Source organism: Bactrocera dorsalis, chromosome 3 (assembly GCF_023373825.1).
Source record: "Bactrocera dorsalis isolate Fly_Bdor chromosome 3, ASM2337382v1, whole genome shotgun sequence".
NCBI classification, from domain to species: domain Eukaryota; kingdom Metazoa; phylum Arthropoda; class Insecta; order Diptera; family Tephritidae; genus Bactrocera; species Bactrocera dorsalis.
The window spans coordinates 87,701,099-87,726,750 of record NC_064305.1 but is presented as its reverse complement, the minus strand read 5'-3'; the positions used below and the strand labels follow the sequence as shown (position 1 = coordinate 87,726,750).

At 35.9% G+C, this 25,652-nt stretch overlaps 1 protein-coding gene across 1 annotated transcript in view; it reads right to left on the bottom strand.

Annotated features, from left to right (window-relative positions):
• The window catches only part of LOC105229709 (probable nuclear hormone receptor HR3), a 79,753-nt gene extending 75,493 nt beyond the window's left edge, over positions 1-4,260 (bottom strand). Inside the window, exon 1 of the mRNA XM_019991581.3 lies at positions 1,833-4,260. Coding sequence (XP_019847140.2) covers positions 1,833-3,318 — 1,486 coding nt within the window. The 5' untranslated portion in view covers positions 3,319-4,260. The remainder of the gene's footprint in view (positions 1-1,832) is intronic.
• Between the last annotated feature and the right edge of the window lie 21,392 nt (positions 4,261-25,652).

The window sequence follows — 25,652 nt, the reverse complement described above, 5'->3', positions numbered from 1 at the left end:
TTAGCAAACAATAAATGGAAAAATGTAACAAAATTCAATACAACTAAACTGATATGGCCAACATATGACCAAAAAAGAATTAACGACTTATTAAATAGGTCCAGAAACAGTATCTACAGACTAACTACTACTATAACAGAGCATTGGCAATTTGGAGAACATGCGTTCTAAATGGGTATGCCCTACAACAACATCTGCCGAGGCTGCGAACTAGTAGGGAAGAAAGAAACAATTTCCCACATTCTCTGTGAATGCCCAGGCCTATCGCAGATCCGACACAGAACACTTGGAATCCATCAAGCACCAAACCTTGAATGGATGGCTACAATATGCATATCGGACATTAGTTGCTTCATCGAAACCACAAAATGGTTTGAAAGAGAAGAGGAAACTTGATAGCAATAACATAAAATTCTACGACTAGTGCACCAAAATAGCACAGCTAGTGCTAATTGAGCCCGAAATACAAAAGGGCTGCACTCCAACCAACCTACCATATATTCTAATGAGTGGAAAAATATATACATACGATATAATGTGTAGTCCAGTGTTGGTCTAAAGAAGCTACTTAGTTTTCTTGTAATTTCTTACTCTTAAGTAAGTCGAATTTGACTATCCCAGAGCTGGGTCACCTTTGGGTAAACATTTTTGGAAAAGTGGGCGGGGCTCCGCCTTCCAACAAGTTTAATGTGCCACCACTTAAGCTACAACAACCAAATTTGGTGAGCGCGATAAATCAATAACTAAATGTATGATATGTCTCTACATACATATGTCAAAAATTGGTTGAATCGGACCAATAGTTTCCTTAGCTCCCATGTACTTAATATAAGATTATCGAACTTCTCGGTGACTTTGTACCGCATAAATCGGCCAATATGTGAGTTATCCCAATAAAAATAAGAGAGCGTGTTTTATTCATAACAGTGTGTCTTTGTGCCTAAAAATTGTTGCAGAGCATCGGGTCTTCCTGAAATCTCTGGGATCGGTATAAATTGCTCCATCTCCCCTCTCTCATTCACTGTGCTCAAATATCGACAAAACGCCTTGAACCTTTCCCAAATTCGTTCAGGCAGTAATATCGATTTTAGCCAATTCGTTCGGTTTATCGAAGGATTTACACGTGCTTTTCAACGAATGTCGATAAGTTTCTAGCAAAACTTTGACAATTGGCGTTGACAAAGAATTTCCGACGTCACCATGTGCAGTGTTCGATTAAAATTCCAACATGTAGAACTAAAGAAAATCAGGATGAACTTCGCTGAGTGCAAATAGTGCAATAGACATCATGCTGGTCCCACCCAGAAAAAGTCAAACAGCCGCATAAGAAGAAGTTTTTGACCATCGATCCCTTAGCTCAAGGAAAATCAAGCTACATATGTAGGGCTCGAAAGCAAAAATACTGCGGATTGTTGACTTGTTTTCATCGGATTACATTGGAGAAAGAGTGACTTTTTAGTAGGCTCATCGGCGTTACAGTTTTTCGCGATTCCGAAAGTTAGTTAACATGTAGATTAGTCGCAGCCACCGCGATACCAATAAGCCAGGACAAAGTGAGAAAGAAGCTAATAGCATTTCAACGCCGTGAAATCAGCTGACGGCAAGGATACTTTGAGAACAGCAAAAAAAATGAAGTAACATTAAGGAACTCCATATCTTGAAAATATAGTATTTTATTATGTGAATACTCGGGAAGTAAATTTCCTAACATCAACACAGTGTCTTTGGTGAAACTAATAGGGTATTTCGCAAATACACTTCAAACAAATAAATATGATTATTATCAGTTATTATATTTTAGCAAATATCAACTTTAATTGAGTAGCACCAACCTGTCATGGCTCCACCGACATTCAGTCCAGTTGATGAGGACGGTGTTAATGCAGTACCCGCTGCCGAGGTACCTTTATTCTGAAGTTGCTGCTGCTGTTGCAATTGCTGTTGCTGTTGTTGCGATTGCTGCTGCGATTGTTGCTGCTGTTGTACACGTTCACTAGCATTGAACCGCGACACCGTAGACGTACCGGATGCCGTAGATGTCGTAGCCGTAGCCGTTGCCGTTACAACCGTAGCAGGTGTGATTACAGTCTCAATAATAGTTGCCGCTGTTGCCGGTTGCTCTACCGATATCTGCTTAACAACCAACTGACGTTTCTTAGCGCCTTGTGTATGACTAATGCCGCCCGACTCAACGACCGTCTGCACCACCGCTTCGGCCGTCGATGTGGACGTATTCGTGCTGACTGGCAGCAAACCAGGCGGTGAATCGAAACACACGTCCACCAGTGTGGCCGAGGTGGTCTGCAAGCCCGCAATATCCTTCAGATCAATCCAACTCGCACCAACTTTATCCGCATCCGAGAGCGGCAAGCTCAACACACGCGTATCCGATTCATCGACGATGTGAAACGACTGCGCTGGCTCAATTTTTACGATAATGGGCTGACTGCCCGTAGCCAGTGTGCTTGTTGTATTGCCACTCAACACCTGCTGATGCAGCGCAGCAATTTCCGCATCCGCTTCGGCGTCATCGGACATCTCATGATCGAAAATGGATTGTTGCAATGCCTGCAACTGTTGTTGGCGACTTGCAACACTCGTCGCCGAAAACGCCATGCCGCTCGTCACCGTTGATGTGGCCGTGGTTTGCGCTTTCGGCGCCGTGGCAATTACGTTGCGCGATAATTGCTCGACCGCTGTCGCAGCAACAGTTGGCTTACGCACCACATCGAATTTCAATATGGTACACTTGTCCGTCTGCTGATACTGATGCTGCAACAGTGGACGTTGCGGCTGCATGCCACTGCTACCGCTGTTATTGCTTCTTGGCGGTGAATTGAAAAGCGGCGGCGGCGACGTCGCCTTATTCGAGGTGGTCACGGTGCGCACCACACTCGTACTCGTCGTTGTGCCGCTACAGCTGGCAATGGTGGCCGCTGCGCTGCTAACCGGCAACGGTATAATTGAGATCGATGGCATTTTGTTGCGAAAACTCGTTGCTGAATGAACGCTGCTGCTGCTGTTATTGCCATTGCTGCCGCCGCCGCCCGGATTGTCATTGCTCAATGTCGTGACACCTGTTGCACGGAGGTTATTGTTGCCATTGCCACTGTGCACATGCACCGAAGTGGTGCTGACATTGGCGGCATCGTCCGACGTGCGTCCAGCGCCGCACTTGTTGTTGTCCGGCTGTTGTTGTTGCGTGATCAACACGACGTTGCTGGCATTGCGTGACGGTCGGCAGCGCAGCGTGTAGGGCGGTGAGCTATGCGACACTTTAGCAGAGCTTGCTGCGAGTGTCGAGTCGATGGGCAACATTTAAATGCGTTGTTTTTTTTGGTTTTCTATGTGTATGATGAGATCGAGCTGACGCACGACGTTTGAACTTGGTGCTTAAAAAGTCTTTTTGGTGTTGCTTGTATACTGTTGTTGTTGTGCTGCTATTGCTTCGATTTTATTCTAAACTTTAGTTATTTTTGTGGCGTTTTGCTTTCCACTTTAAGGGCAGGGTTGCATGCAGCATGCTCCCTCCGTGTTTTGTGCGTTTTGTTAAAATGCGTTGAATCGTGTTTTCTTTTTGTTAATCTTTAATCTACTACGTATATATGTAAGTATATCTATTTATTCAGTGCGCGTGTGTGACTTTTACGTCGGTTTAATCGCGTTTACGCTAATTAGACGAAGCTTTTGCTGTTCACACTGCGTTTTCGCTTAGTTTCGTGCTCTTAAAAATTCGTGAGTGTTTCATGGATCAACTTTTTTCACTACTCTCATTAAAAATGTTGTATTGAAATGCGTGAAATTGGTTTTATGTGCATTTATGTGCGTTAATCTAGTTTTGTTTTCAGTCAATTTGTGGTGTTCAGACTATTCCAAGCGCTTGTTTCACATTTACTTAGTGAGTATTATTTAGTGCAACGTTTTATGATATACTTTTATGATACTTTTCTATTGAGTTTTGTGTGCAAATTAGGTTTTAGTCTATTTTTTGCAAACGTTTTTCTGCCTTCTGTGCTTTACAAAGTCCTCGTGAGTCCTTCGTGAGCCATAAAACTTGAAATATTCACAAAGTTGTTCTTTTTGTTGGTCCATAATATCCGCTGTATTTATTCTTGCATTTGTATTTGTTATATATGTTTATTTGAGGCAATGGGAGGGTTGCCACCCTGCAATTATATGCCCAATGCGCTTGCGTGAATGAACGTGAGTGCACACATACAAATACATATATATTATTATTATTTTGATATTGTATTTGTAGCTGTTGACAATACATATGCACATATACATACATATGTATGTATATTTTTTCACAGTTATTATAACGTCAATTCCTTTTCCAACATTTTTATTGTTACCTGACTGCATTAAAAGTCAGCAAATGATATTGAAATATCGTTAGACAAATTTTCGAACTTTCCATTCAAATTTGCTTCTTATCTTGTTGCATTAAGGGACTCAACTGCAAATTCTGCACTGCGTGCGTAATTCGTGTTATCATATTCGATCCACTGACACTTCGTATTTCACCTCGTTTAGTCTCAGGTGGCAATAATTCAAATGGTAAATTTAATGTTGTTGATTTTTTTTTAGTAAGACCATTACATTATTGTATCTGCGCTTTGTGTGAGCGCCACTGTTTACTCAGCTCTGTTTAATATAACGAGTTCAATATATTTTCACCACAATTTCCGTACTAAATGCATAAATTCCTTTTATTGAGTGTAGAAAAATGGCTGTATTCCATATTTTCCCAGTTCGTGTCACGTGAAAATTCACTCATAACTGTAAAAGTTCGTATTAGGTAACGAAAATCTTCTAAAACTTTAAAATTGTAAATATTTCCTTTTGTCTTCATTCACTTTTTCACGCACTTCCACTTACATATGCGTACATGTTTGTACATGCATGTGCGTATCTCTGAGAGAGTGAGCAAGTGCAAGTGTCAGCGCAAAGTGTACGGGCTGTGTCACTCACTGCATGCCTTGCAGTTTTTTGTTTACATTCATTATACAAGAAGCTTTGCACTGCATAAGTATATGAGTATACGCACACTAATGCGTGTTTTCAAGCACACAAACACGCGTACAACTGACGTTTACGCATTCACAAAAGCACTTACGCACATCTGTACACATTATACATGGATTTCATTATTTATGCATGTGTGTATGTGCTTGCATATGAAAAACACAATTGTTAATGGCGCTGTTTTAGTTTGATATATTTGTTTTTATCTTTGTTTCACATAAATATTTCATTTACCATTTAACTGCAACTTTTTGTGGTGAATATACATACATTTTTTATATCTGTGTGTATGTACTTAGGTATGTGCGTGCATAAAGGTACATTTTTTGATTTATATGTTGCATAAAGCATTTTTTACACTTTTTCCATTAGCGGGTGATAAGAACAGTTATTTGCGGGCGCATTATATATTTTTACCGTATATGTATGCATGTGTATGTTTATATGCACTTTAGTAGTAATTATTTATAAACTTCCATTAAATTACAGTTTTAATTTTTCTGCTTGGATTCTTACATAAGTATGTACATATGTATGTAAGTATGTATTTTTAGCGCGTTAAATATATTTTAAATAAATATTTTTTTTTTTTTTATAATTTAAATAAATATGTATATATTTTAATTGCGGAATAGTCTTTTCATTTGCATGCCAGTACAAGTAGAGTGAAATATGCACAATTTTAATTTAATATATTTAATTTATATATTGTATATATTATATACGTATACTATAATGTATATATGTATTTAGATATAGTTGTATATACGAGTGTGTATTTTATATTTATTTGGTGTATCGTTTATTTCAAAGAACTTTAATATACATACTTATATGTAATGTGATTATATTTATTTGAATTGCCAATGAAAATATTGACTTTTTATTTTTTTTTTACTAAAATTAATTGTATAATTTACACGCTTATTTTTAATGATTTTTTATGACTTTTGTTTTACTTTTTTCCATTACACGGTTTACACACTCATTTTGCTGGCAGTTTGGGTAACAATGCAACACTGATAGATTTTTAACTTTAATATGGTGATTTTGAAGTATAATATGGAGATTTTGAAGTTTAATATGGAGATTTTGAATTTTAAGCTGCGAATAGTTTGGGTTTTGAATTTTGGTTTTTAGGTTATATTTTTGTGAGTTTACTATTTATTTCAATACTATTTGGTTAATTTATTATTATTTATTAATATTTTATTTTGCTGTTTTTGGTGGATTATGCGCTAATGAAATAATGTTCAGTTTAACTTGCTGGTTTTCAAAATTTTTATTTTCTTGGTGAAATTTTTTTTTGTGAAAATTGTTTTTGCATAATTATTCACTCAATTGTTTTATTAACAGCTGCTGAATTGAATTTTTTCACTGTTTGGTCATAAAGTAACATGGAATTAAAATTTATAGTTCCGTTATTTATTTCGTTTCGAAAAATTTCGCGCCGCTGCTGTTGAAAAGTATATAGTAACAGTTAAGATTTATATAAATTTTTTAGTTTTCAACAAAAAATTCGAAAACAAAAATTCTCTTATAAAAGTAAAAAAAAGTTCAAGTATACTTTCTAGAAACAAAAAAATAAAATATATATTTATAAAAAAAAATAAGATTCTAATTAAGATTAAAAATTTATTTAAAAAAATAATTATTATCTTATAAAAAATTAATTCTTTCTTGAAACAAAAGAAAGTTAAAATTAAAAAAAAATTAAAAATTTTATCAAAAAAATTAAGAAATTAACTAAAATTAAAAATTTTATTACTTCCTTGAAGCAAAACAATTAAAATTTTTATCAAAAAAATTAAGAATTTAATTAAAAATAAAAGTTTAAATAAAAAATTTAATTTTTATCTTAGAAAATTAAAAAAACAAAATTAATTATACATTCTTGAAACAAAAAAAATAAATAAAAATTTAATTTAAAAAAATTTTAAATTTTAATAAATTAATAAATTAAAATTAAAAAATTAATTTAAGAAATTAAGAATTTAATTAAATTATTAATTATTTAATTTTTTTTTTATGTCTATCTATCTCTATACAAAAATATGTACATAGTTCATATCCAAACAGAACTAACAACTCAGTTTTCCCATTTACTGTCTTGGATGTGTGACTTGACTGAAAGATACAGGGTGCGCCATCATTTTATGCAAACTTTAAATAACTGTTGACATTTATGTATATGCCATCCAATTAAATTGGTTAGACACAAATTTTGATTATCTTATTGAAAAGGTAAAGCATTTAGCCACGAATGGCCTAACACTGGAACAACTCGGAAAGATAGTGGTAATTTGCATCGGCTATAACAGCGTAAGCGGTATCTAAGCCAATAAAGAAGAAGATTTACACTGAATATGGTTTGATGTTAGTCACGGTGCCGCTCACACTGCCTGATGGCTTTAATGAACCAATTTGTGGTAATTCCGAAACCGAAAAACCATTTTTGTTCATGAAGTGCTTTAGTACGACAAAAAAAAGCAAGTTTGGTCTAAAATCTTTGCTTTACAATTGGGGTTTTTCACTCAAATAAAGTGCGAAATCGATAAAAATGAATATCTGAGCGCTTATTTTAGCTTCCTGTAAGTATTTTGCAGCCTACCGTAGTAAAAGGCGTGGCACCCTGTACTAAAAAATAAAGCTGACACTCATAGTTAGTTATAGGAATTAAGATTTGTTTAAAGAGTTGAAATATTTAACTCATAATTGACATGTCTTGACTATAGTTCCTTACGTTTTAATCAATAAATTAAGAAATTAATTCAAATTAGAAATTTAACTTAAAAAAAGTAAAAATTTAATAAAATAAAAAATAAAAACTTTATTTAAATAATTTAAAATTTAATTAATTAATAATAATAAAAAAAAAATTATTAAAAAAATTCAGAAAAAAAATAAATATTTTAAGAGAAAAAAAATTTTTTTAAGAAAAAAAGATTTTTTTAGGAAAAAAATTTTTTTAGGAAAATTTTTTTTTTTTCAAAAATTTTTTGTTTGTACTTTAACACTTTCTCAAAAATGCTATTATTACTGGCTTTTTCAAATTAACTAAAAACAAAGGAGTAACTAAAGCATTCACAACTTGCTTTTAATAAATGTTGTCGGCACTAAAACACTGTAAGCCTCAACACTGTGCCACATTAATTTCATTTCATTTAAATTAACCTCAAAATCGGCCACAAAATCCTCCCGTCGCTAGAGTTGATTTAAAAGTTTTTTTGAATGCTGAAATTTTGCCTTCCGAAAGGTTTTAGTTAAGTGTTTTGCTTAGCGCTTGCACAACGAGATTTAACTGTTTGGATGCATTGTTTTTCGTGGTGAATTTCGTGCGGGTTTTATGAACTTATTTAGTATAGATTTGAAATACTCGTCAGTCAGTCAGTCGTAAAAGTCTTAGATTTCTCAGTAATTTTATTCCTTTTTTATTTAAAGTCACTTGATAGAATTCTTTTCGATTGTTTATTTGCTGTTTTTGTCTCTGTTTTCTTTTTTTTATTTTTTATTACTGTTTTGATTTGTTTTTGTTTTTACTTTTTTGTTGTTTTAAACGAGTCTATACGAGTGTAGAAGCACAACATCAAAATAAGAAAAAATCAGCCTTTTAAGTGCACTTAAGAACAACGACGCTGCACCGACCACGACGACAACGACTCGAAGCAGCAAGCGATTCACCGAAATCCACCGATGCACCGTTACCGATAGTTTACGACGACGACTGTTGTAGTTAGTGTTTTTTTGTTTTTATCTATACTTTTTTCTGCATTTTTAGAGTAATTTTAAAATAAGTTTATAAGTAAATTGCTTAATGAAAATTGCTGGCAATATTTCGCTTGCCTTTATGCGTGTGTGTGTGGGAGTGTTCATACATAAAATGCGACTGCAGTCCGTCAGTTTTTCGAAATTACACTATACCAACTCAATTTTGCTTTAATTTTTTTGTGTTCTTTTGTTAGCTTAAATTTTCACAGCACACATACACACAAGCTTTTCCATTTAATTGCGTTGCAACATTCAATTCACTTCACTTCACATTTTATGTCCATGTGTGTGTGTGTTAAGCACTTGCATTGTCTTTAATAAATATTTTGCACGCACCAATTTGCACAATGCCCGCTCCTGCTTCCGCGCCCGCTGCTGCTGTTGCAATCTTCCAATTTTCATTGAATTTTCCCAGCAATATTGCTCACAATTCACACACTGAGCTTTTCCTATTGCTGCTGCTGCTGCTACTGTTGCTGTTGCTGCATTGCAATCGAGAATTTTTGCACTGCTGCCATTGCTGCTGGTCGCTGCGACACTTCCTTTGGATTTTCGCTATTGCACAAGGATATGCGCGTTTGCATTCGCCGTTGTACGCAGCGCTCGGCAGCTGGAATGGTAACGCATCGGGTGGCGGTGCAGTGCATACATAATGTTACAACAACAATGTACGCTGCCAGCGATTGCAATACGATGCGCGCGCTGTGTACCGCAAACGAAGCGATTAAGTAAATTATAGTAGCAACACACACGCACAAACACGAGGCGCTCGCAATCTATAATATGGACCGATATGTCAAAATAATTGGAATTGGTGGAATTTTAGCCTCCAAGACGTTGGATATGCAAAGCATCTGCTGTGCGCCTTACTGTATGCAATAGTGCGCCGTCGGAGGATGGCGGCCAGGCGGTTGGGGCGGTGCAGGCGCCAGTTGCGGCGTTGGCAACAACAACTGCAATTCACCATGCACAATGACGTCGCCGTCGTCGTCGTATTCGTTGGTGTGAACGAAGTGTGCTCCAACAACAATGGGTGCATCATTCGTATTGATAATCGATTTTTAGTTCACTGTCACACAAGCGCGCCCGCACACACACACACACACACTAGCGCGCTAACATTTGCACTTCATTTTGTTGTTCTTTGTTGTTTTATTGCGCTCTGCCTGTCGTTCCCGTGGAAGGGTGCGTTTCGGTGGCAGCAAAAATCACAGCTGTGCGCAAATGCGCTCCTAACTGCGCTACACCGTGGAGATTTCGCGAATGAAAAGTTGTTCTTTGCAAGTTCTCATTAACAATAATATATCACAATTCACAGCAAAAATAAAACACTTAAAGTCGCCTTTTAGTAAGACAAATTATAACTGTAAATTCGTTTGCGACTTCGCGAAACTACACATGTATGTGTGTGATTGCAAGCGTTCGATGGACAGCAGCTGTTTTGCGGGCCTGCGAGCGCACGACCGAACGAACGTTGTGCCGCGTTGCAGCAAAAGGAAAATACTCGCTTGTGGCACAGTGCAGCGCGCAAGCAAGGACGCACACACACACACGCACATACGAATGGCGGTGTCTTGCTGCGCCACCCCTTAGCCATTGGACGGTTGTGTTGTACACACAAAAGCGCTTCCAGTGCGCCTGGAAGTGTGCTTTTAAGTTTTCAGTAATTTTCTGTTGTAGTTACTTTAATGGGAGGACACAATATGTATTTAAAGTGGTAGGAAAACATGCAATCTGAAATATACATATGTAGTTCAAGTTTCATCCTTACTTTAAAATTTATTTAGTTCAAATTTGTCAATTTACGTGTTTTATAAAAAATATTCTTTTGAGACATTTTTTTTTGTAGATTTTACATATTTTTATTTAATTTACATTAGATATTATTTTATAAAATATTTCTTTTGTTTAAATATTAATTAATTTTAATTACTAAAACATGAATAAATAGTAATTTGATAAAAAAAATTTTGCTAACTGCTTATGAATAAAAAAAAAAATTTATTTTGACATAATTTTATAATATTTTATTATTTTACGGTGTATGAATATAATGTAATTTAATTTTAGTTTTAATTTTAATTATAATTTAATTTTTATTTATATCGAATTTTCTTTTCTGATTTTAATTATTTTTTTTTTAATTATTTGTATTTTAATTACAATGTTAGTTTTAATTTTATCTTTTACTTTTATTTTTATTGTAATTTGATTTTAATTTAATTTTCACTATAATTTTGTTTTTATTTTAAATAATTTTTTTTTAATTTAATTAAATTTATGTAAATTTATATTAATATTATTTACTCTACTAATTTAATATACATATGTATTTAGTTAATTTTACTTAATTGTTTTTAATTTAATTATTTTTATAATAAACATATTTTGATGTTAATTTTTCCTATTAATATATTTTTTATTTTCACTCTAATATTAATTATATTTTTGGTTTATTTTGTTTCTCTTTTTGATATACCATTTTAATTATTTTTATAAATTAGTTAAATAATTTAATTGTATTTTTTATTTTAATTATTTATTTTTATTATTATTAATTTTATGTGATTTTATATTATAACATTTTATATTATTATTATTTATTCTAATTAGAATAATTTAGTAAATTTTATGATTTTAGTTTTAATAAAATTTTTATTTTCACTTTAATATTAATTTTAATTTTGATTTATTTTTTCTGTTTTTTTTTTGGTATTTAATATAATTTAATTAAATATATATTTTAATTAAATTTACATATATGATTACATTGTCATTATTCTATTTTTAATGTCCATTTAATTTATTTAATTTTACTGAATTACTTTTGAAATCATTACTCTTTTATACCCTTTTTATTTCAAACCTTCATATCTCGATTCTTTAAATTTAACTAAATTACCGTTTTCCTTTTTAAGCTTCATTCATAATTCCATATTAAATTTCCGGTTGTATTTATTGTGATTTTCACAGAAAAGTTCCTCACCCTTGCATTGCCGCTCGCTCGCATGGCAAAAAATTAACCTACCAACCGATAAACATATGTACAGTTATATGTACGAGTGTATGTGTCTACCTGCATACACAGCGAGCTTTCGTCCTTACTCGTCGGATACGACTATCATTTTGCTTCGTTTTCGTTTACTCGCACGAGTATGCACTTTACTGTTATATGTATGTGTTTGTGTGTGTGTGTTTCCTGGAATATTGTGGAGAGCAAGACTGTGGTGGGCACGAGCGCCAGCATGTTGAACTAAATTCCATGTGTAGAAAATAGGACTCGCTGCTGGAAAATAGGGTTAGTAGGCATAATGCCAAGTGCAGCGAGCAAGGAAAAGTTGGAAATCCTATCAGTCGTAGTGGTGGTGGCAATGGTGGCTTCGGCGTTGTTGCTGCTAGCTGTTGATAATATTGTTGAATGGTGAGTTTTCAACCCTTAAATTCAGGTGCGTCGCACGGAGAGCTTATGGGAAATTGTTTACCAACTACATTTTGTTAGTATTTCTTTAATGTTTATTTATCTATGCATTGACCGCACCATGTTAATACACGAAAATTTGAAAAGGCGTAGTTCGGGGGGGGGATAAAAATCACGTGATGGGGAAATATTGATTTTAGATAAAATAATAATTACTGTATAAGGTTTTTCAATAAGAGATAAATAAAAGAAAAACTGTTTAGGATATCAATAAGATTCTTTATTCCTGCCGAAAATGCGGCAATTTCACGTTCGATATTCCTACGAAGTTCATCAATCGTAGTCTCACAAGAAATAGTCTAACGACGGCCGAAGTCCGAGAAGGCCAACTCACTGGACCATTTCGTGAGATAACACGTTCACCAAACCAATGTGGCTTGTGGCGCCGTTCTGTTGAAACCATACATTGTCCATCCAATTCGGGTCCAAAATATTCGGTTATCATTGATCGGTAGTGATTCTCATTCACAGATAGCGTGTCAGTCTTGATCATCGCGGAAGAAGTACGGCCCAATGACGCCGCCGGCCCATAAAACGCACCAAACCGTAATTTTTTCGGGATGCAATGGTGACTCATCTAGACCAATAACGTATATTTTGCTTATTGACGAAATCATTAAGCCAGATGAGCATAATTGGGAAGATGATTTTTCGATGAAAATTTGGATCATTTTCAAGTTGTTGCTCAGCCCATTTTACAAACATACGACGAATGCGCTAGTTTGATCTTGTAAGGATGTAGGCCAAGAACATTTTGTACTGTGCCAGCGGATTCAAATTTTCCACTAGACGCTCAATTCTTGATCTGACAGGACGATTATGATGACCATAAATTGGACGTAGCGCTCTTAAAGTTGGGGCAACTGACTCCAAATTTTTATAATTTCCACTCAATATTGGATCGTATATCCTTCCATGATGAAATAACAAATCTTACTGAAGAGAAATGTCAAAAGAGCAGGAAAAATATCGGGTCGTTTTCTATCTTTTACTTTTGTAGAATATGTGAGCTCCACTATTTGTAGTTGACCTTTGACCGAAAATATTGGTCAATGTGTCAGATTTATAAATGAATTCAGAGAGATATCTGATGATCCTGTAAAAAGTTTTGCTGTCGACACGGACTCTATTTTTTTTTTTTTTTTAATTTCAGAGAATCCAGTTCAGAGGTATAGTGGTCACCGCAAAAAGTTTTCTTTGAGAGGAGCTCCCGGAGATCAGCTGCAGTTTCTTTCCAAATAAACATTTTTATCAATACTAAATTTTAAAATGTAGTTAAAAGATACCATAATATGGTATACATGTTTGAAGTAATAAATTTAAAAGTTTTCTAAGAAAAATTTAGGTAAAATTTGATTCTTTTCGGTCTTTTAAATGTGTATGACCCCTTAAGAGACTCTGGCTTATTTTGAATTCACTCAGAAAATTTCAAAAACTCAACCCTTGAGTATTTTCGTTGCTGCAGAGAAACTCGAAAAAGCTGAAATTTCTATTGGAACTACATATGTAAAATCAAAAAATATACGACGTCAATAATCTACTTTATTGTGCTGGGACGAAGGCTCATATGAAACAAATATTTCTATTGTGCGCACCTGGTGAATCTAAGCCAGGGGTTTATTATGCAATACTTGAAGTAGAAACCGCATTGTATTCCAAGATAAAAGATGTTCAATAAAATGCACGCCCTCTCATCGCAATATAAAACACACATATGCATCCGTGAACATACATACATATATACAAACAATGCCGATTATGTGCATGAATGTGGAAAACTGCCTGTGACAGGAATTTCCGCCGCTCAAATTAAAACGCTATCATTGCAGGCATTTAGAAAGCCATCCCCAGCTGTTTCTCGGGATGCGATTTCAATTGATATTGTTATTGCCAAAGAATGTGCCATTAAGCGCAGAAGACGACAGCGCGACGAAGACGAGGTAAGAAGATCACAAAATGCATGCGCGCCGTCGTGATAAGTGACTCTGCAAGCGCAGGTAGCAGGAAAAACAATGAATGTATGTATGACTGTGGCGCACAAGTGCACATCGACAGCAGTCGCGTGCAAATTGGAATAGACAGTTGCACGCATGCGCGGCGCACATTCCGCAACTTGCTGCTCTAGCGCTTGTAAATATGCGCATACACACATAGTTGTTGTTGCTCCTGTTGCTGATGTTGCCAACACCGAAGCTGCTGCTCAATGGCATTCTGACATCCCAAGTGCCAGCGACAAATTCTGCGCGAGCACAACTTTGGCCAAACGTTCGTTCTTACACTTCTACAAGTATATAGGAAGGCAAGTTTTTGCGCTGCATTTGCTGCATACCATCTTCGGATGTCGCCATCGGCCTTACTGCTGCTGCTGCGGCGCGCTGACTATACATAGTCGCAGTTTTCGTTCTTCTTCTGCAGCAGGCATTTCTCCGACTTCGTCATCGTCGGCGAGTAGTCGCCAAACCTGTTCACTCAAACGTAGTAAAAGTCCCGTAATAAAGCCCCAGTTTTTTTCCACACATCCAGCAAGCAACAGCCAACCAACCAACCGACTAACCAGCTAACAACTCCAGTTAAGCAGTAACAACAACAACCATAAATAACCAGTTATTCGTTAGTGGAGTCATGGCGCGCAGTACCGTTGATTCTGAGTTTTTGTGTTGCGCAACTGTGTTGCAAGATTAGTAACGACCGGTTCAATTACAACTGTGTACATGAAACAACAACAACAATAACAAAGCTGAATAAATTCCTGTTGGCTGTGTTGTCATGGCAGAAACGAGTAAGTCTTCTTCTGCGTCGAAAATGGGATACACCTCGGGCAACTGCATACCGGCACACACGCACACACACACATTCATGCATATATGACGGGAAATGCACACACACACACACACACGCGTGCTTTGGGCGTCGAGCAGCAGCTGCATTGCGTACTGACCGGAGGAGCGTGTCTTCACCGCCTATCGGTTATTATCGTCAAAATCTTCTTTTCTTCTGTAAGCTTTTGCTTCTTTGGCGATTCCCAATTCTTCGGCAAAACTTGGGCGCAGCATTACTCAATATGCATTTGATTGATGACACGGCAGCGGTGGCAGCGCATACATAACTGCAACGTTGATGCACTTAGCTCCATGTAGGCTTGCATGTGGCTACACCTTAACGAGTCTTATATGAATTGAACTTTTTCTCTGCAATGTTGTTTGCTTCTCGTTAGGCTTTAGTTGAGCCTCGCCTTGCCTTGCTTTGCCAGATTCCAGATTCCAGATTTCTTATTAGCCATTTTTTATATTTTTTTCTGTTTGTCTTCCTCTTTTGTGCTTTTTTCGCATTGTCCGTGATTCTTCTGCAATTGCAGTTGCCCAGTTGCCCCATCAATGGCTGGTGGATTAGCGTAGCAGCATTTCTCTCTTTAACCTTATTCGCGTTAATGATGATGAAAACATTTGACAGCGGGTCAACTCATAAGCACAGCTCAGGCCGCCAGCTCGCCCGTTTGGCCCACCAGCGCCAGCCTCGGCTTACAGTTGGCTATTTAAAATGGCAGCTGCGCTGTGTACATACATATACATGTAACCGTTAGCTGTAAATTTGCGGCGTCAGGTATGTGAGTTCTTATCGCGCTTTCTTTTGCTGTCTTTTCTTGAATTGCTTCTTGTTTGGAAATTTCGTAATTTAATAACATACATTAACGGTAAACAACGATTTTCAACGCATTACGTGTGTGGAATATTTAATGGAAAGTAATTTGCATGTATGTATGTACGTACATGAATTTATGAATACGAATTGATATATGTATGTATAAATAAGTATATTTTTAAACTTTTGGCGTAGAAACACAATATCTTTTGTGAAAGAAAAAATACTTTATAAATTTTTCAATTCGATTAATCTTGGGTTAATGGAAGTCTATAACCGCTGAGGTCTGAACATGAAACTCATTTTTGAACGATGAATTGCCCATATTCTTATATGTATATAAATATAAAAAAAAATGCAAAAAAAAGGACCTGAGTCGAATAAGCCATGTCCCTATGTCTGTTCGTCTGCCTGTATATATGTACATACGTGGTTAGTCCTCAGTCTGTAAGATATTGATTTGAAAATTTGCGCAGCTGGATTGATCCTCAATAAGCTGTTCATTTGTCTGCACCGACGATATTCGACTAGTATAAGATATAGATACCCGACATACAAACTATTCGATCAAAATCAAGTATTTGTATGAAAAAAAATTTTATTTGAACTTTATGAAGATCGTGTACTCTATTAGGTTGGACCAACAAGAACCCAAACATGTGCGATTTGCTATAAAAATGATTTGGACCGAACAAAAAGATCATCTAAGTGATTGTTATTTTTTTCATCAAACAAAAGCCATTACAATCAAGTCTAAGCACACTACACTGTTTCCAAACTTATCTTTGACCAACAGACCTATCCTACAAACTGCCGAACTGCCATTACCAAAGCCTCAAAATCGATCAGAAAATCAATATTCTACTCCGGAACTTGTTCGAATCCGCACTGTGGCAGCTGATAAAGTATAAGAGCTATGAAAAAACTGAATGATCGGAAAAAACCTGGAAATATTTTACGAATGTTGCCTAAATTTTTCAGGGAAAACATAAATCGGAAAATTCCAAAAGCTTAAGAAATGATTAGCGAAACTTATAACGCCATACAAAGCTTTCTAATATAATATGTATGGTTGAAAAATATTATCTATATCGTCGTGGATGCTATAGCATTCATTGTAAGTATATAACGGTTAAAATACGATGTTCTGACTACTCTTATAATATATGTATAATTAGATTTCGGATATTACAACTAGTTTCAAAAATAATTGCCTGTATATTTTTGCAGCTCTCTAAAATTGTTTGCGTCCGCGAACGTGTTAAAGTACATATATATGCTGGAATCTCATCTGGATTTCCTTCCGACGTGCATTTGCGTGCTCTGAGTGACGAACAAGGCGAGAGGTTCCATCACGATATTTCCTTCATGAAGAAGCGCTATCAAGAGAAACGGAGTGCAGACCTAAATAAGACCTTACAGAAGCCAAATATTCACGAAAATCATTTTCCTATTTTAAGATGTATTTATCGGATAATGATCTAACAACTATTTTAAATCACTCTGAGGCGCATTTCCTTTCAAGAAAAATGAATCGGCGATTAGTAATGAAATTCGGTGAAAGTACATTTTTAATTTTTTATTGAATAAAATGATTGTTCAACAAAGTAATTGCTTTTTATGACTTATACAAGATGCGTTCCAAAGTAAACAGGACTTTTTGAATCTAGTGCCCCCTGCTGGCACCATCTATATGTGGTGGTGCGTTAGAATCTGCTATCTTTATCAATTGTCCAGTGAGAATTTCATGACATTTCATTGATTGGAAGTGAAGTTATTGCGTTTTAAGTGTCAGTATGTTTGTGTTATCGGTGCGAAAATGAGCTTGGAACAAAGAGCCAACATTAAATTTGGTTTTAAAGTTGGAAAAACTTTTACCAAGACGTTTCAATTGATGAAACAAGTTTATGGCGATGATTGTCTATCCCGTAGCAGAGTACACGAGTGGTTTCAACGTTTTCAAAGTGGTCGTGAGGACATAAATGACGATCAACATGTGAGTCAATCAAAATCCGAGATCACCGGAAATTCCATCGAAATTGTGCGTGAATTCATCAAAAATCGGCCGAAATCATTTTTTAAATTCATGGAAATGGAATTGAACATCTCCAAAATATCGATATATCGCATTTCGACCGAACATTTGGGCCTACGAAAGGTGTGTGCATGGTTTGTTCCGCACAAATTGATTGAGGACAAAAAATTTCTCAGAATCCAACATTCGAAGGACGATTATTAGGACGAATATTAGACATTACCCACTCCCCGTATTCATCTGATATGGCACCGTGAGACTTCTTCCTTCTCGGAAAAATGAATTTGCTCATGAAAGGAAAGCGTTATGCAGACGTAGAGGCCATTCAAAAGGCTTGCACCGGCATACTGGCGGCCATACCGGCCAACGAGTTAAAAAAAACTCGTTCGGCATACTTTTGGACCGTGCAAAAAGCTGTATTGAAGCAGAAAACAAAATATTTTCTGTTTTTTTTTTTAAATCCTGTTTACTTTGGAACCATCTAAAAATCGACACAAAGATATGAATTAGTTTCGTTCAATCCATATGTGGTCTTAAAGCTCGGAGATTCTGTATTATATTTGTAGATTTTTGTTACATTGGTTTTGTGAAATATATGACAACCCTGTATTTTTTTGTTAACATAAATAAAGTCTTGAAACTTTACTTTGAAGATTTTGCTAATATAAAAATAAATGTTTTTGTTGTTATAGATGGTAACATAATTATAATAATGTCGTCTGCCCAATACGTTTTATGTCATAGTTTGTTATATAATATATATTTATGGTGTATAACAAAGTATTAAAATTGGCTGACAATAATACAATAATTCATATATAGTATTTGATTTAAGCTGTTTAAAGATAATATATGACATTATTTTATATAATTTTACGTAAAAACATATATACATAAATATTTATGAATATGCATATAAGTATACCATTTTTGTAGGCAACACATACATGTGTATGTTTGTACATATGAACAGCACTCACCTCTGATTGTGCTGGGCATTATACTCGTTTGATTTGTGATTACTTCTTTCACTCCAAATAATGTCTGTTTGTATAACTATTATGATCGTGGTCATTTGATCGTGCAACTTCGTGCATTTTATGTGACACTTTCTTGTGCTTGTGTAATTGCATTTAATGTAATTTATGTGTATGTATGCGTGTGTGTATGAAAATATAAAATCGCAGCGTTGCATCACATTAAACATATAACAGTATTTTATTTTATCGATTGTACGTGATGACGAATGATAAGCGCACAACAAGATCGTAAAGCAGTGGTGAGAGTGCAAAATGAAGAAAATTTACAGTTAAATTCACATTAGTTAAGTTTTCATTTCCAAATCACTTTTTTGCTTTGAACTGACACCAAATACATATGTATGTATACATATATGTATGTATAAAGTATAGCATGACACACACATTCACACATGCTGCGTATATGTTTGAAAACACATTGCACACACACTAACACATTGGCGCACAGGTGGATTTGGTGCTTGTCCGAGTGTTTCACTAATTAGTCAAATACGCATGCGCAACAAAATTTTCATATATTTCGCACCTGACTTTGTCTACAACCTGCGCTAACTTGTTTCCACCGAGTGGGCGTCACTTAACCCTCGATCATTTGGACGTTTTCGCGCAAATTTTGTGCACGGATGCTTTGTTGGACAATCAATTGTACACTAAAAAGATACTTTCCAACTGTTTGACGCGAATATATGACGAAGCGATCACACTGCACAGCATTACGCCGCGCTGGACTGCGGGACTGCCATGGAAGAGCACAACAACAAGCGCCAACTTATTGGTAGCTATACAGGCGAACTGGCATCAACGATAGCCGCATTGGTAGAGCGCCTTTCTTTCTTTGTCGCAACGTCGCGGCGTTACACCAACGTTGTCTTCGCGCATCTTCGCAGCGGTGTTCGTGTTGCTCGCATTTGCCGAAAGGCCAAACTCCTGCTCGCCCGTTCACATGATCGCCGTTGCACAGGAAAAACCAAAACAAGCTGACACGGGCTTGGTTGCAGTCGAGATTCTGACATGCAGCAGCTTTAGCAGCAGCAATGTAAAGTCAGCAGCGGAGCGCTAAGGCAGCTGGTTGTGTTGTTGTGGCTGGTGTTCTTTCTTTAGCCATTAGCACATCTAATAGTCAGCTGTAACACCTTTCAAGTGGTTTTTTGCTGCTAAGAGAGTAAACCAATTGATTTAAGAAATTCTTTTTTTGTTCTCAGTTATATTTGATTGAGAATACCGAAAATATTAACTTGAAACATCTAAAAATATCGTTCAAATTACAGCTCCCTTAAGTTAGTAAAGACTCTTTAATGCATTGGGATATTCCAAAATGATCTATCAATGTGATACATAGGTTTTATGAGATCTTTTTGAGGAAGGCTATTAATATGAATTAAAGTATGAAAGCTCTTCTCTATATAAAAAATGTGGGGTCCAAAAATATCGCTGTCTTGTAGAAATATTTCGGTGAACATTGCTGAAAATGGCAAATCTCCAAAACATTCCTCAATTTTTCTCTACACCGATGCAGGTATTCAGATCTGGCGAATAAGTTAAATAAAAATCCGGTTTTCTGTATATAAATTAGAAGCTATGGATTCCATATTTCCTAATAGGCCTCCTAAAAGCCTAAGTGTCCCGTCAGATATCCTACCATGGATTTTATAGCGCGACCACGAAGTAATACTTAGCCGGTGGTTCCTTGGGAGAGTCTTGACTTGGGAGTAGGTTAGGTTCAGCGGATTAAAGTTCCAAACACCGGATTTCGATGATTCCTTCTACTATAAAAAAATAAGAAAAACTCCGCGGATCCAGGCGCTTGTCTCCGTTTGCTACTCTCAAAATAGGGATGCCCTAACATACCGAATTTATTTCTGCTTATTTCATCGGTTGCATTTGGTGGAAACATGGCTCTAAGATAATACTTTGACTAACTGATAATATAACTACTTTTCTTCGAAATTCCAATTAGATAAACCGGTAAAAAACTGTCTCAATTCTCTCTCGATTTGCCGAGAGCTTGGTTAGTAAGAAACAAAAGCTTTGGTAGTGCCAGAGCAAGTAGAAAATAAACATAAAATCAGTTTCTTAGTTCTTAGAACTTAAGACAAGTTTTCAATGTTGAGCTCGGCAATTCAGTATTGTCATATCTCCATCTTTAAGGTGTTTATTTATTATGACTTTCTGTGTCTAAATTGCACTTCTTCGCCCCAAAAAATAGAGGATCACGTGATGAGAATCCGAAGGCTATACTATTTTACCACAAAGACAGCTAAGGATCCAAAGTATCGCCTTTGCGTGGTTGCTCCGAGTGCACGATAATATTTCTCGAGAAATTGAATCGATGGGTCCACTGTGGACTCCACGCTTTCAATATTTCCATATGTAAATTTGCACCGTAAAGCGATTTGTGAAAAAATATATACATATGTATGTATGTATGTATGTACATTGTACGTACGTATACAATTTGCAAAATTAATTTCTTCAGCTCCGTATCAACTTCTTTAAAATTTCTTAACGGTAATTTGCATTTCACCGTCCGTTAATTTGTGCTAATGCGATTATTTAATGCAGATTATTCAAATGCGATTAAAAGTGCCATCCAAAGAAACAAATCTTCACGAAATTAAAGGAATATATTCGAAAAAAAAGTGCTAAAAATCTGAAAACAAATTGCATTGAGGAAACATTAAAATCGATTTTTTATTTCCCACAGCTTCATCAAATGAACGAGCGGATGTGTGCATGTGATCTACAGTGGCGGACAAAAGTCTACATACACCCCCTGTTTTCTTCGATGTGAGAGTACAAAAACTTTTTAGAAAAATGTGTTGATACAGTTTTATTCTAATCTTCTTTCTAATAACAACAAACTTAAAAAATCCATTAATTAATATAAAACTACAAATTTATGGAATAAAAACTCAAATATTGTGTTGACAAAAGTCTACATACAGTACAAAAATATCTTAGTTCAGTGCGAAAAACTGTAAAAAAATGCTAGTTAGTAAGACGTTTTAGTATTTAGTTGGGTCCCTTTTAGTATCTATAACTGCTTGAATACGACGTGGCATTGATTCTGCTAATTTTGTCAACGCTGCAAATGTAATGCTGTTCCAAGGTACCAATATGCGCTCTTAGAGTAGAGCAGAGCTAGAAATTTGGTTCTTTCTAATTCTACGCTCCCAATCTCCCAGACATGTTCAATAATATTCATATTTGGACTTTGAGGTGGTGTATTTAATTGACTTGGAGTATAATAAAGCAACCAATCCTTGACAATTTGCGCCGCATGCATCGGATCGTTATCTTGTTGAAATATCCAACCGGAACCGATCCCTAAATTATCCACCAAAGGCTTCAAATTATGTTGCAACAGAGACTTATACTTATAACCGTCCATTTCACCTTCAATAAAGTCCGAATTTCTAACTCCAGAGGCCGCAACAACTCCCCAAACCATTACGCTGCCGCCACCGAGCTTCACAATTGATACTACTTTCTTCGGTTCAAGCGTGGCGTTAGTTTTCCATCAAATTTTAGCACTTTCATCACTACCAAAAAGAGTGAATTTAGAATCATCTGTAAATGAAACTTTTTTCCAAAAATCCATTTCCTTTTCTTTGTGTTTTTTGGCGAACTTTAAACGAATTTTCCGATTTTTTCAGAAATAAAAGGTTTCTTCCGTGGTGTTCTACTGTGGAATCCGTTATCAATTAGAGTTTTTTTTTATTGTTCTTGGTTGGATACTCATTTGTGACGTACTCGCTATGCGTTCGGCTATATTTGGAGCATTTACTTTTGGATTTTGGTCTACTTCGTGAGAATCAGGCTGACGTATCTACGAGATTGTTTTTTTGGGGGTCCACTGCGCGGTTTATTTTCGTTGGAACCATTATTTTTAAAGTTTTTTTAGAATTATCTGTACTGTTGCTCGACTCAAGTTTACAATTTTAGAAATTTCACCATATGATTATTTTTCTTTTCTTTCATTTATCACCAAATTTCTTACATCAATTCATATTTCATTTCACGGAGCCATTATAGCTATTAAAGTGTTTAAACCACATCTAAATTCAATAAATATCAAACAATAAACATATTGAAATAAAAGAAAAAAGCTAACGTTACTTACTGTTAATATAACAATGTACAAAGTATGAGATTTGAACTGTATGTAGACTTTTGTCAAAGCAATTTTTGAGTTTTTCTTCCATAAATTTGTTGTTTTATGTTAAATAATGGATTTTTTTTAGTTAATTGCTATTATAATAAATATTAGCATAAAACTGTATAAATACATTTTTCTAAAAACTTTTTGTACTCTCACATCGAAGAAAACAGGGGGTGTATGTAGACTTTTGTCCGCCACTGTATGTATATGTGTGTGTGTGTGGAAGTTGATTTCGTAATATACGCCAGCAGCGACGGCGGCAGCAACAGCAGCAGCGGCCACGATCAATTCCCAGCAGCAACAGCTGCTGCTACCTCCCTGTTGCCGATCCAAGCCGGCAAGAAAAAGCGGCAGCGCAAACGCGCCGGCGACGGCAACGCGCAAGCGGGAAATAATAAAATGCAAACATATCTGCATTCATATCTACACACACACGCACACACATACACATGTATATGGATAAATATGCCAGCGGCCGTTACCAAGTCGAAAAACAAGTTAAGAAGTACCGCTAGTCGAGAAACCGAACCAGCAACAATGGCCAACAGCCAACAGCTAGCCACACCAGCAACGGCAATAACAATAAGAACAACAAAGCAATACAAAACAAACAAACGGCATTAACGACAAGAAAAAAGAACACCAACAACAACAACAGCACGGTATAAAAAAAAGAGCAAACAGCGACGTTCCTCCAGCAAAAGGTCATCGAACGTTCTTACTTCGCCGCAGTTAAGAATAATGTAATCAAAACAATAACGAAAAGCGAAAAATGTGCACGAGCGAAGCAGAGAGTCAGCAACGAAGCAGCGGACAAGCGAATGCCGAACAACGATTGTAGGTAGGTAGGTTGCTTCAGTTTACATATTACCCAACAATCTCATAAATAGCCCCAAACACACACGCACACCACAAGCCACACACACATACTCGCAAGCCTGTTTCGTGCTGCGGCGATAGCTGTTGCTTGTTGTCCTAAGAGTGTGGCGAAGAAAGCAGCAACGAAGAACAAAAAGTACGCAGAAGATTACAAAGAGAAAATACACAAAAGCCCTCACGTGGTCTGCATTGTTGTTGCGCTGGCTTGCGGTGAAAGAATAGCCAATGCAAGAGAGCGCGCATAAGAGAGAATTTCAGAATTTCACTTCAATGCGCCGAAGCTCAACAAGCGGCTAATAAATCGCTTAAATATGTTGATAAGCTTGTGCACACACACACACACGCACATATACATATGTATGTATGTATGTATGTATGTGATATAGGGAAAGCGGAGGGCGTGATTGGCGTTGCCACTCGCGTATCATGTAAATTATACCCAATAAATTACATGTACGTGCAGGATTTTTTTCTCAAACTGTCAAACGTACATCATTATTGACATTGGCGTAACCTAATTCTTTCTTAAATTATGCTACTGGCATTCGAATTTGTTCTACACACGTGTGGGAAAATGTGGCAATGATTCATAGTATTTCATAAAATATTGTAATTTTCTGTTTCACCAATATTTTGTGCTTTCAGCAGCTTTCTTACTTAAAGCTGTGCTTTGAATCTTGATGATGTCGCCAAATCGGTTATTTTTAGTGTGATCGGTATTACATTTTTTAAAAAATATATTTTTGCAGTTTTATTCTCGAAATTTGAACGTTAATTCAACCAAAAAAATATGTATAGATACACATACATATGTATATGAAAAAATATATATAATATTATTCAAAGTTTTGCTCATCAGAACTTATAACATTTTCTCATCTTTCTGGCAATTAATGCATTCCATCCCAAAATAATTGCGCCGGCTTAGCCATGAATCAATGGCTTGATTTTTGATATCCTGCTCTGTTGTGAAACGTATTCCATTGAGGTTAGTTTTCAACGGGTCTTGATACATGAAACCAAGCGCTGTCATAATGGAAACCTATTTCTTTGTGTTTAGTCGCAAATTCCGTGCATTTTGGGCGAGCTACTCGTATTCTTCATTTGTTGTCACTAATACATTTTTCATCAGCAATATGTGTCGCAAAAACGTCTCAATTAATAAGTCAACCAATTTCCTTGCATTTGAATATATAACGCTACTTTTAATCATGACTGGTTAGGTGTGTAGCTCTCTATTCTGTGAGCTTTTCTTATGTTTCGCAACAATCTTCATGGAGTTATGCTTCCAGCTCATCTTCTTCCTACTTTTTTGGCAGCCCAGGGCTTTCTTTAGCGTTCAAGCCAAAATCCCCGCCAAACACTTTTGGCCCGATCGCTTAGATAGAATATGTCCGTCCTAAACGTCCACCAGACTACGACGACTTCGATTGAGGCTTTCTTCATATTAAAATATTGAGAAGAACTCTAAAAACGCATTTTCAAGCACAAAGTTCGCATTACCTGCATATGGATGTATGTATATGTTATACAAGTATATACATACAATCTTAATCAGATTTCCCATAGCACTTCTTTTTCTCATCTCATTATTCTCAGTGAAACACTAAGATCATATTG